This window comes from Vitis vinifera, chromosome 17 (genome assembly GCF_030704535.1).
Source record: "Vitis vinifera cultivar Pinot Noir 40024 chromosome 17, ASM3070453v1".
Classification (NCBI taxonomy): Eukaryota; Viridiplantae; Streptophyta; class Magnoliopsida; order Vitales; family Vitaceae; genus Vitis; species Vitis vinifera.
This window is the reverse complement of record NC_081821.1, coordinates 10,110,257-10,123,546: the sequence shown is the minus strand read 5'-3', so window position 1 is coordinate 10,123,546 and position 13,290 is coordinate 10,110,257. Positions and strand designations below refer to the sequence as shown.

Genomic DNA, 13,290 nt, shown 5'->3' with positions numbered 1-13,290 from the left:
TCCAAAGAAAATGTTCAAAATTCAGGACAAACCCAGATTACAATTCTTGAAAGAAAATTTAATTATTCCTAATTATGAGATTTTTCATGACTCATATCTTCTTAAAGAAAACAATAGAAGACTTGAATGGAAATGAATTCTCACACACCAAAAAGGGAAAGATTTTTAAGCAGCACAGGAATCCCTGAAACCAATCAGTTTTACTGATGACACAAACTGAATCAAAGTACACCAACAATCCAAAGAAAATGTTCAAAATTCAGGACAAACCCAGATTGCAATTCTTGAATGAAATTTAATTATTCCTTTTTCATCTCCACAAGGTATGGGCATCCATCTGCATGTGACAAAAAATTCGAAATGTTAAGGATGGGACATTCCCTAAGCCCCCCCCCTTCCTAATAAAATACCTAGGAGAACAGGACCAACATTTTGAAATTGAAAGAAAAAAAAGGAACAAGAGAGAATCTAGAAGTCTATTCCATCACTGCAACTCCTCCAGCAGCCTTTATCTTCTCTATTATGTCATTTGCCTCCTCTTTAGTGATCCCTTGTTTGATCACAACAGGCACCTTCTCAACAAGGTCTTTGGCCTCCTTCAACCCCAGACTAGTAAAAGCCCTCACTTCCTTGATCACCTTGATTTTTGCAGCTGCTTCAAACTTCTCCAATTTCACATCAAATGCTGTTTTCTCCACCTTTTCCTCAACCTTTCCGGCTCCTGCGGCTGCCCCTCCCTGGGAACCCAATTCCATTCCTTCTGTTGAAATCACTTGCGTCTTCGGAAGGCTCAGCCTATCTTTCAGCATGGGACCAATTTGTAGCCGTTCTTCAGGGGCTAGGGCTGCAATTCGTTCCGCAAGCCCCACGACTTTTTCGGAGGGTGGAGGCTTAGGGCCATAGGGATCATAGAAGGGCGGATATTTGTACCTCTTGGGCTTGGCATTAGGCTCTCTTGGAACAAAATCATGTTGGAAAAAACGAGATTGCAAAGGCCCGATTATTTTGGGGAGAGTTGGATGAACACGAACAGTTTTGACAAGTGCAGTAAACTTCATGGTTTCGTTAATTTAGTAAAACCCACAGCTCATGAGATGAAGACGACTGCAACGGCGTACAGTCCTTTAATCATGTCTATGCAGCAGCATTTTCAACAATTTGCAAGGCACAGCTTCGCTTTCCTAGAGTTGATTCAAACTGCGTAGCCTGGAAAAATTAACTGAAGACATAAACCAAAATTGAAAAAGAGAAAATTATACTTCTGTATCTAATACAGAAGCTTTAATCAAACCGTACATATTACAACACCAAATATTTTTGCTTTATGCTAACGACAACTCCTCAAAATTCCATCCTTTTTCCACCGCACAGAAAGCAACATATCAGTGTGGAAATGGAAACTGCAAACTCGAAAATCTATCTTTATAGCACTTGCATAAGGTAAGACTATGAAATATTGGTCCTTTCCGATTAAAAATGGGTAAGCTATCATTAAACCCCTGTTTGGTTAGCGAGAAAATTTCCAGTAAGAAAATGACCAACAAAGAAGTCTGCAATGCAGATAAGATTCCTAAAAGAAGCAAGGACCTCCAGAGAAAGAATTGAAAATCACCAGGAAGGACAAAAAGCAAATTAAAAACCAACATTTTGAAGAGGAAGTACCTGATCGAAGACTCAAAGATTTCAACCACGAGGGAGAAAGAAAGGGCTTAGGGTTTTGTTTCGAAAGAGTGAAGAGAAGTGGCAGTATGGGTAGTTGGGCCGGTCTGGGCCACACAATAGCCCAAGTCGGCCCAGGCCCAAGTCGACCTGAAATATATTACGGAGCAGTTCAAGAAACAATTCTGGCCACTCTCAAGTCTCCACCTTGTTAAAGAAACAATGGAAGACAACACGCCTGCAAGCTTCGTCGACCAGTTAGTGGTGAGTTCCAACTCAGTTTCCTTCTTCCTCGGCTTCCTTCTTATTCAGCTCCCAAAAATTCTCTGTCTGTGTATTTTATTTATATTTTTATAATTTGGTTTAATTTTTAATTTTTTTTTTTTCAATTTGCTTGGGAATTGAATTTGTCTATTGTGATTAGGTTCCAGGAGATGTGGTTCTTGATCTATCAAAAATGGGTAACCAGACCATCAAGCTTGGAGGCGGTCTCCATCAGGTCCGTTACTAGGGTTTCTGTGTTCTTAATTTCGATTTTTTTCAATGTAGTGTTTATTTATTTAGTTATTTTCGTTTTTTTTTTTAAAGTAATGGTATTTTGGTAACTTCATTGATCGATTTTGGGTTGTATTTAATTCGTATTCTTTTCTTGATACTTGTTTCTGGGATGGGAAAATTTAACGATTTCATGAGGTTTGGGACTTTAGTTGCTGATAGATGTCTGTTCCCCATTGGGCTTGCATGTTAGAGACAATGAGAGCTGTTATCGCTTATAAAGCAGAAAAATAGAATAATAAGAAAAGACATGTAGTAATATGTTTTTGGAAACTTCTTTTACAAATGGGTCAGTTCCAGAAAACGTTATTGTTTTCCACAATTGAAAGAATGCAAGTATTTTGGCAATTGAAAACAATCCAAAAGCAAATATTTTGTAGTTCTTAATCTTGAAAATGGAATGTTCATGAAATTATTTTTTCTTCTACTTCCAAACAGGCCCTTAGGAATTCGTGGGGTGTGTAAGTTTAATTGGGTTGTTGATTGGCCTATTGTGCTTTACGCAGCATTTAAATGTGTTCTTCTCAGTGTTGTTAAAAGCAAAAGGCGATGTTAAGGTAATAAGACTCCTTTTAACTTAAGGCAAAAGTTGAAAAACAAGGCGATAGCCTGACTATAGTAAGGTGATAAAGAATATACATATATTTACCTATTCAATATTTATACACTATTAATTTTTCATTTCTCATGATGTCTTATAAAATTAACAAAATAGTAATAATTATTCATAGTGTTAAATATTATACTCCACATCATAAGAATTATTTTATTGTTTAAAGATATTCATCCTATCTAAATGCATATTCTAATTTTTCAAACATCTAAAAATCATAATAAAAAACAAAATAAGAGAATGAACATCCTAGAGAAGCTTTGGGCATCATCATCATAGTCATCATTGAAATTAAAATTGTCACCACTTCCATCAAAATTATATTGATAGCTCTCCATCTCATTATCTCTATGATTAATAATATAATATTCCATCTTATACTTTGTTTAATCCAATGTTAAATTGAAAGAAATTATAATTTAAGTATGTTTAATCTTAACTCATGGTGAAAGGTTACCTCTATGCCTTGCACCTTATCCCATGGCAATTGCCTAGGTGTTGCCTCTTTGAAGCCGCCTTGCCTAGGTCTTCAAGAGGCGACTTTTATTTGCCTCACCTAGCTTGATGGCCTAGGCAACCCAAGCGATTGCCTTTGATAACACTGGTTCTTCTGTTAATGTTTACCTTTTACAGTTTTATAAAGAGTGCAAGTTTCATTGATTTTATTGTTGTTTGCTGTGAGGACTTTGTTTATTGTGACAGCTCCTTTTTGAGAATGTAATTTCTTGGTTCTTGCTTTAAATTTTATTTATTTTTCTTTGAATGTCGGTCTCTGCACGTGATCATTCGGTGATGGAAATAAGTAGTTGATTTGATGGATGGACTTTTCTTGAAATCATGGGTGTTTATGTGCATAAATTGGCATATCACTTAATGTTTCCATTCATCATGTAAAACATGCAATCGTAGTACATGATAATTATCGCTCTTTCACATTGCAAATTTTTTGAAGGACATTCTTGTTACTTTGCGCAGCCTCTTACTCGACTCTGATAATGGCCTGGTGACACTTTATTTACATCAATGCCTGGCAGCTTATATATTTGGGAATGCATAATTCTCAATTTCTGTTTCCCACTCCAAATAGGAAAAAAAAAAAAAAAGGATTGGGGTTCAATCTGTTCCTCATTTTTATTTATTTATTTATTTATTTTACTCTTTTTTAATTTTTTGATACACAAACAAAATTATATTAACAGCACCAATAAAAAAAGCGCTGCAGTAAAGAGCACAAGACGAATACAAGGGAGCCAAATGATTAAAAAAAAAAAAAGAAACAAAAAAACTTCCCACCCCTTATTTAGATCCAACCAGTCAACTAGATCTAGAATAGACGTGGAATTCATATCCATGGATCTCTTTGAGCACAACAGAAGAGAGTTCAAACACAACATTTATTTGGTTTGATCACTGTTCCTGATTATCAAAAGATATGTCATTCCTCTCATTCCATATGGCCAAAATAAGCACACAATGGGGCAGCCTTCGGAAACTCCCTCCAATTTTTCCCCAGAAACCTCCCTTGCCAACTTAGTAGAGTTTCTTTTATTGAAGACGACAATACCTGTTCACCCCAAAATGTAAAAGTAGAAAGTGCCACAAAACCCTTGTCTTAACACAATGAAGGAGGATGTGATTGGTTGTTTCTTCTTCCAGTTTGTAGAGGAACAACAATTTTGAGGTTCAATCTGTTCATAATCATTCAACCATGCTCTATTTAGTTGTTTGATGGTTAGTTAGCTTGTGATTTCTAGGTTTTTGTTTTCCAAATGTAATTCCTCTCCTCAAGATTTGATTTGCAATAGGTTTATTTGTTGTTGCATTTTTTCTTTTTTCCCTTTTCCCCTTGTCTTTTGCGTTGATTAGAGTACATATGTATCCATCATTGCAAACCTAATTTTTTCAGGATTGTGATGCTATTACTGTCACGAAAGCGGGGAGGCTAAGGTTCTCAAAGCCCAATAAATATTGGGTGGAAAGCTCCCAAAAGAGGGTGAGTATGGTGCAATTATCATTAGATAATTATGATAAAGATGACAGAATACTGTCTTGTCAGTTTATGCTATAGGAACTACCAACACTGTAAGTTATTATTTGCGGCATTCCTTATGTGGCTATTCTTTTGTACAGTATGTGCCATGCGTGGAGGATACTGTTCTTGGAATTGTGGTAGATTCTAAAGCAGATGTAAGCACTTCTGAAGTACTCTAATGTCATGTTTCAGTTACACTAATGAATTTTTTGGTGTTAGTATAGGAACTACATACCTGATTTAGCTTAATTGTTTATTCAAATTGGTGGAATTCTTTTTTGTTTTGCCCCCTTTTCACTGGAGATGCAATATAAATAAGCATCTTTGCATTATAGACATGATAGTGTTTGATATTATATTCTAAAGAATGAAATATACTATATGAGGAGCACATGAACAAATGATAGTTTCTTGTCAACATTTGATTTATCAGTCATTTTTGTTTCTGGATACAGTTTGGCATAGAGAATTAGACATATTCTTGTGTTTCAGTTGTCATTGTGGTGCTTATTGGGAAATTGGATGAGATTCACCTTTTTTCATTCTATTATTTTTCCTCCTTTTCACTGTAAATACAATATAAATAAGCATCTTTACTTTGTAGACATGATAGTGTTTGATATTATATTCTAAAAAATGAAATATACTATATGAGGAGCACATGAAGAAATTGTAGTTTCTTGTTGAGATTTGATTTGTCAGTAATTTTTGGTTCTGGGTACAGTTTGACATGGAGGATTAGACATATTCCTGTGTTTCAGCTGACATTGTGGTGCTTATTGGGAAAAGTGGATGAGATTTACCCTTTTTCATTTTATTATTTTTTTATTAACTTCTGGTAAGTAAAATTATTATGCACCCACAGTACCCAGTCGGAACATCACCTCAAAATCCTCAAGGATCAAATCCATTGCCAACTGAGAAACCCCCTTCAACCAAATTTTAATCTTCATGAACCCAGTGACCCAGATTGGCAAACTCATCAATTCATTGATTTCCTTATGTTGATATTCTTGTATCGGATGTTCACTCTTGAGTTTTTAATTTAGCATTTATTAGTTATTATTATTCTTCCAAGGGAATTCTACTATTGTTCTCCTTGCTTTAGATTATAATTTGACTCCCCTTCTGCAATTCTATACTTCACATGTTCTATATTGACTACCAGCATACTGTGCAGTAGTGATCTTTTGCACCTAACCAATTAGTTTTTGGAAAAAATTAGCTTCCTGTGCAATTGATAAGATTGAACTTCAAGCTCCCTCCTTTCTATCTTTAACTTGTAAATTGAAGTTTACTTGAATCTGCAAATGTGGGGCAGAGTTCCGCCTAATTTACCAAATTAGCCAATATATTTTGGATTCTGATTATCCTTCAGGATCCTTTATTGTAGTCCAAATGCATTCTTATCATTTTCCCCATGGCTTTAGAAGCATTGAGCTTAAAATCTTGGAAAGTAACTTTGTTTTTCTGTAACAGAATATTTTGGGAAGATTCTGTACACGCATTTTTAAACCCTATCATTTGAGTGTAATTCGGCTTAATTGGTTGTCGATTTGCACCCCTTAGAGTAGGGTCTACAAGGCCAAGAGTAGTCACACCTGTATAGGCTTTTGTTTGTTTTGTATAGCCCCATGTATAGAGGACGTTTACTTAGCTCTTTTTGATCAGGTCTCTATTTCGTGAGGAGGATTTCTCATCCTTCTCATGTTTTATTTATTCTTAATTAATACATATGTTTGTTTCTGATAAAAATAAATAAAAAATTGGGTAAGATTTTTACCACATTTTTCTTTCAATTGATTTTTTATTTTTATTTTTTTCTCGAAAGGAGAATGAGTTAGAATATTTTTCAGATGCTATGTCTTTTGTCCCAAGTGTTATTTCTACAGAATATCCATGTATATTCTGCTGTTTTTTTTTTCCTAATTATCCCCATGGTACATAATTTTGAACTTGTGTATTCATGTTTAGTTTTCCTTGGATAAATAATTTCAAAATCTTATTTAGAGCATCGTTTACTTACCAAAAGTAAATAATTTTAAATACTATATTTACTCTCACAAACTCTAAAATGATTACCTTTGTTCCCATCATTTGCAGAATTTTCTTGTGGACATCAAAGGACCTGCATTGGCATTTCTGCCTGTGCTTGCATTTGAAGGAGGAACAAGGAGAAATATACCCAAGTTTGAGGTGAAAGTCCTAAAGTCTCAAGTCATGTTGATTTTATGAATCAGTGCTAATGCAATATGATGTTTGCATGGCGATATCAAATGGATTTGATAAGCACTTGTTCATTGTCTATCCACAAGCACTCAAAGTGCAACCCCCAAAACACACATACAGACACAACATTTTCTCTTTGCCTTTTTTTTTTTCTCCTTACTAGGAAATAATGTTGCTATGTCCTCCTGCCAGTTCCGTGAATAATATTAGAACTATTGCAATATAAGAATGCAGGTCTTTTGTTAATATAAAAAAAGCATGCAACAACATTGATTCATTTCTTTTTTTCTTTTAGTTCATGTTCCACTATAAAAATAATGTCTTGGCAGTACTTTATTGGGCGGACTTTTTATCTTGCAGGCGGGTACATTGCTCTATGTTCGAGTGGTCAAGGCAAACACAGGCATGAATCCTGAGCTTTCATGCACTGATGGTTAGTTTATTTGGATTTCTGGCTTCATTATAAATACCTCACACTTATGGTTTCATCTTTGAGTTACTTTTTCCTACTTTGTTTAGACTATGAGGAGAGGGTATTTGGCCTAATAATTTCTAAAACTTCATATCTTGTTCTTAGCCAGTGGGAAAGCAGCAGAGTTTGGCCCCCTTAAAGACGGCTACATGTTTGAGTCATCAACAGGCCTATCACGAATGTAAGATCTTTTGCCCAACTCCTTTAATTCATTTAAAGATAAATGTTAGGGATAAATCATTCCTTTGTCTGGATGCACAGTACTGCAGATCAAAATGATAAATTTTGAGGTTTCATTTAAGTTGAAGTGATGACCACTCATTTAAATTTTCTAGGCTGCTGAGCTCACCAACATGTCCAGTCCTTGAGGCTCTTGGGAAGAAGCTTTCCTTTGAGATAGCAGTTGGTTTAAATGGCCGGGTTTGGGTATAATTCTCCCTGCCTTTTTATTGTGGTCCAATTAAGTATTTCTGTTTTCCCAACATGTCATTGATATCTTGATTGTTTTACTGCCGATGTAGTTCCATTTTCCCAGTTTGTTTGTTGTTTTTTTTTTTTTTTTTTTTTTTTTTTTTATCCCTTTAAAGCTCTATACCATTTTTGGGGCTGAGCTCAAAGATGAAATTGCGCATTTTTGCAATCTTGTTCGATATTTATTTCGACCTTTCCTGATTAAAGAGAGAATGCTTATTGATAGCATCAATGTTATCGTTTGGTTTCAAATGCTAGGTAAATGCCTCATCTCCATCTACAGTCATCCTTGTTGCGAATGCTATAATGAATTCCGAGTCTTTGAGTGTGGTGCAGCAGAAAATCATGGTGGACAAACTGCTCCAGAGAATTCAGTGATCAAGTGTGTACAATCAACAATTTACCTAATGTTTTTTAGAACACTTGTGATTCTATAGGAGAGTCTCCTAAAGCAGCAGGAGACAAGTTACCTAATGTTTTGAAAACACTTATGCAGGATCTTTTCATATTAGGTTTCCATGAACTTATCTCATACAGAAAGTGAAGTAGTGGTGGAATGATACCATCCGGGCAAGAGACTCCTTATTGCTTGGGATGTGATTCTTGAGGTACACCGTTCAACTGTAGTGTCAATTGAGAAAAATCCTAGAGTTCTGAGCCTTCTTTTGATAAGAAACCTGCCCATTTTTGTTTTATTCCTTGTGGTGGTGTCTTTTTCCATAGGACAGACAACAGTCTATGAATGTGTAATCCTGTGATGCCTGCATCAAGAAAATTGATTTGAAGGCTGATTATATATAGAGCACACTTTTTATATGACAATTTTTAATTTTTAATATTTAATTATTTTGTCCAGCAGTCGTAAATCTTTTAAATGGAGGGCTCTTAGGACATTGGGTTACTGCTGATGATGACATGACAAAATACCCTTGGAACTCTACAAATCGTATTGAATATTTGACGATATATTTTGTACCTTGCTAAAAACCCAATCCTTGTTTACCAATCACACATTGCCTAACCATATCCAATTCTCTCTCTATATGTTCGTCAAAGAAAAATCCCATTCACGGGGATTCTTCCCCCAACTAATGAGGGCAAAGAAATGTTTAAGTCATGGTAAATATCATTTGATCGAATAGTTGACCAAGCTCCTAGTTGTTTGATAAATTATCCAATTGAACCACAAGCAAATATGAGATAACAAATATCATGTGTTTAAGTCAAGCTTTATTCCTAGATATTTTTGTCCGATTATATAAAATACTAAAAATTTAGACTTTTATCATAAAATGACACTTTTAAATGGAGTGTTGTTTTGATTTCAAACAATTCAAGATTTCAATTGAAAAACATTTGTCCTCTTGATTTAAGTCATTTAGAATATTTAGTATTAATAATATTTGTTAAAATTGAAAGTAATTTAAATTAACAAGTGAAAAGAAGTCAATTTTTGTTTTTAATTCAAAATTCTTAATTGACTCTTTTTTTTTATCCCCTTGTGAGGTGCAACTTAAGGAATTGATTTGTTCCAATCCAAACCCTGATGTTTGGATGGATTTGGATAATAATTTTCAATACTCAAATTGAGTTTGGGTTAAGTTTTTTTCAATCTAAACACAATTTAGGTTGAACTTGAGTTTTAGTTTTGAGCAACAAGAGCCTAATCGGAATCTAATTTAATGTTTTTATAATATTTATAATGTATATTATTTTATATAATAATATTATTTTCTTTTTAGATTTTTAAGAAAAAATATCATATTATATCATATTCATATACTTTTAGATTATTTTAGAAAGATACATAATTTTTTTTTTTTTTTTGTTGCTATATTGAAGTTTTGTTCTATTTACTTTTTAAAATTTTATATAAATACATCATTTTTTTTAAAAAAAAAAAAAAATATTATAAATGGATTTTGAATTATAGAACTTGATCAACCTAATCAACTAATCAACTTGAGTGTAACCCAACCATGTTAATCTCAACTTGAACTTAAAGAATAGAATAGAAAAATAAAAATATTTAATTTTTTTTATTAAGCTAAAAGTAACTATAAAAAATAAAAACATCAATTAACATAATTAAACATAATCTATTGATAACAAGTTCATTTTAGTTATGTTGGTCAATAAAAATAGATTAATTTTAGTTGAATAAAAAAAACAAAATATTTTGACTTTTTTTTTTATCTAGTTAAAAAACAAACATCACCTTAAAGTAATAATTAAGTTATAGATTTTAAAATAATTCATCTTTTTAAGTCATTAAATTTATAATTTGTTTGATGAGAGCCTAGTCTCAATCTTCACAAAAAAGGTTGGCTAGTGAAATATTGAGCTTAATGAAATGTGCTTGTGGTTGGTGTTGAAATGCCATGGGAAGAGGGAGCTCTCAATGTCACAATTAAAATTTAGCTCCTAATTAATACCCTTATTAATATTATTATTTATATTATTAATATTATGTTATTCAGACTAGACAAACAACAAAAGTGCAATAATCTTATGACATAATTATAAGAATGAATCAGTTGGTCATGACAAACATTGAGAAATGCAATTCTAATAAGTGATACACATATAGTGTTGGGTTCGAATTCTGGTACAGATGATATTTTGAATTCACCCGATACTGATTGTTAGAAGATCCTGAATTTACTTGGTACTAGTTGTTATGGAATAGTTAGCACTATGAGGTTTGGGTCCTTATGGAGAGTCCTAAGGATTTGGCTATGAAAGGTTTTTTGGTTATAAAAATAAAAATAAAATCACAAGAAAGAATCAATAATTTGTAAAATTATTATATTGTTTTATATATTAATATTAATATCATTATTCTTTGATATATAAACATGGTTTTATATATATAATTTTTTTATATTTATAAATTATAAATAATAATAACAATAGTAATATATATTTTACTTAAAACAAAAAATCCGTTATTTTTATGAAGGTTAGGTTTTGTTTTTGTCCATTTTAAAAAAATTATTAAAAAATAATTATTTAAAAAAAAAAAAATTAAAGTATGATTTTTTTTTATCACTTGTTTTTTCTAGTATTAATTTCTTTTCAAAATACGAGTTTATTTTTTTTTATATTAAATTCTTATTTTGATCAAATGAGTTCATTCTTTGCACCAAACTTATATTTAAAAGAAAAAAGAAGTCAATTTTTGTCTTGAAATTTTTTATATTAAACTCATTTTTTAAAAAGATTAATTGATTAAAATGGATAAAATAACCCCCATTTTATAAATTTAATCATTCACTATTTTTTTAATAAAAAATATACTTAATTTTTTATAAAAATACTCTTATTATTATTTTCATAAAAATAATATAAATAATTGACATATTGAATGACATTTACATTAAAAATGAGTTTTTTTTTTCAATTTCAAATACGAGAGATTGAATTTATAAAATTGAGATGATTTTTTTTAATTAATTAATCGATTTTTACTAAAAGACTTCATTTTTATATCAAAATCATTTTTAAAAAAATGAGTTGACTCTTTACTTTAAAAATTTTATATGCAAACTTAATTCTTTTTTATAAAAGAAATCTATCCATCACATAAAAAAAAACCCAGATTTTTCTCCAAGTCAAATGCAGCCCCTGGAATTTGACAAAGTGGGGTTTACCCAGAAACCAATGGAAACATGACAGATTTTGCTTATATGTAAATAAATTTTGATGGAAGACGTGTCTGACCAAATATTAAAATATTGGTAAATATGATTGGTATCGGTAATATATATTTTGATAAAATATGAATGAGTGAAAATTATTCAAAATTCATAAAAATGTTTGAAAAAAATGATCAAATAAGTAAGTAATACTAATTTTTTATTATAAAAATTTGATAAATATTATCTTTAATAGTACATATAATATTTATCAATTTTTTAATAAAAAATTAACATAAATTATTTTAATATATTATATTCATTTATTTTAAAAATTAAAATACTTTTATTAAAATATATTTGATTAAATTTTAAATAAAAAATTAAATTGATTTATATAAAATATTTTATTTAAGATTTGATTTCTAAAAATTTATTACAAGTGACAATTTTTCTATTAACATTAATTTACTTAAATAATTAAAATTATTACTAATTTATCTTATCAAATTAATTTTAATTTATAGAATATTAGAAATTCATTAATTTTTTTTTATAATGCAGCAATTTTTGAGTAAAATTATATTTTTAATATTTTAAAATAAAAATATTTAAAATTAAATAAAATTAAACGGATAAAAAAGAATGAAGCGATAGTAATTTTTTAAAATAACGTTAATGAGATAAATATAAAAAACAGTTAAAAATAAAATGATAATATAGATTTAAAATAAAAAAATAAATTATAAATGAATAATTAAAAAATAAAAAAATATAAATATTTAAAAAAAGCTTTCAAAAAAATATCCAATATTTCCTAGAAATATTTGTGATATATCAATATATTCGTCTCCCCGACAATTATTTTTCAGCGATTTTCTTAATATTTTTTCAATATTCTTCAATATCTTTTCGATCATCGGTACTCAATATCTTTTCGGATCATCAGAAATATCTGTGATAAAAACCGATTCTTCAATCTATGTGTGCCCATCTGTCCTCTGTTGACGAGCCTAAGCTCACACACCCTCTGCCTACTGCTACATGACCACTCGCCCATAAATTGTAATGCAGCCTGAGTGTAACTTGTTGCGTTTGACCCGGCAGAGGCGGTGATCCATTCACGTCCACACAGGAAGATGCAGACGCAGAAGCAGAAGCTGGCAATCAGCATTGAATTGAATGAGTCCACCCCACATTTATTAGTGAAATTGGGTTTTCGGGCCACATTAATTACTTGTGTTTTTGCTGTGTTTGCAAAGCTGGCCACGTCTATTTCTGAGCTTATTTCTACTCACGGGCCAGCCCTGTTGTGCCTTGTGGGTTTCGGAAGGACAAACAAAACCACCGTCAAATTCAAGGCCGAGATTTCTGATTGGCTTTCTCATTACCCAAGGCTTTTACATCACGTGTAGGTAAAAATGAACTCACTCTCATGGAGTTAGTGACTTTGAGACAAATTTTTTAGCGTCGAGTAGAGTCTATCAGGGGTTCAGAAGAGTAGAAACTGACTCACAAGTGAAGTGCCCATGACCTCCGCCTCTGTCCCCCATCCAACCACGCCCATGTGGGGGCGTTACCTTTCATCGAGATCTGTATAAGGCTCCCACGATTTTCTTTT

General features: G+C 31.7%; 2 protein-coding genes across 2 annotated transcripts; one reads left to right on the top strand and one right to left on the bottom strand.

Annotated features, from left to right (window-relative positions):
- Nucleotides 1-181: 181 nt before the first annotated feature.
- Nucleotides 182-1,773, bottom strand: LOC100246777 (uncharacterized). The gene is made up of 2 exons (XM_002282576.5): nt 1,663-1,773; nt 182-1,206 (listed from the first exon to the last, which is right to left on the bottom strand). Exon 2 carries the CDS (start codon nt 1,056-1,058, stop codon nt 477-479), a length of 582 nt encoding a protein of 193 aa, XP_002282612.1. The 5' UTR covers nt 1,059-1,206; nt 1,663-1,773; the 3' UTR covers nt 182-476.
- Nucleotides 1,774-1,837: 64 nt separating this feature from the next.
- LOC100241656 (uncharacterized) lies at nt 1,838-8,874 on the top strand. Its single transcript, XM_002282599.5, has 10 exons — nt 1,838-1,923; nt 2,084-2,158; nt 4,734-4,820; nt 4,958-5,014; nt 6,963-7,055; nt 7,449-7,521; nt 7,666-7,741; nt 7,896-7,986; nt 8,290-8,413; nt 8,528-8,874. Exons 1-9 carry the CDS (start codon nt 1,882-1,884, stop codon nt 8,407-8,409), a joined length of 714 nt encoding a protein of 237 aa, XP_002282635.1. The 5' UTR covers nt 1,838-1,881; the 3' UTR covers nt 8,410-8,413; nt 8,528-8,874.
- The last annotated feature ends 4,416 nt before the right edge of the window (nt 8,875-13,290 follow it).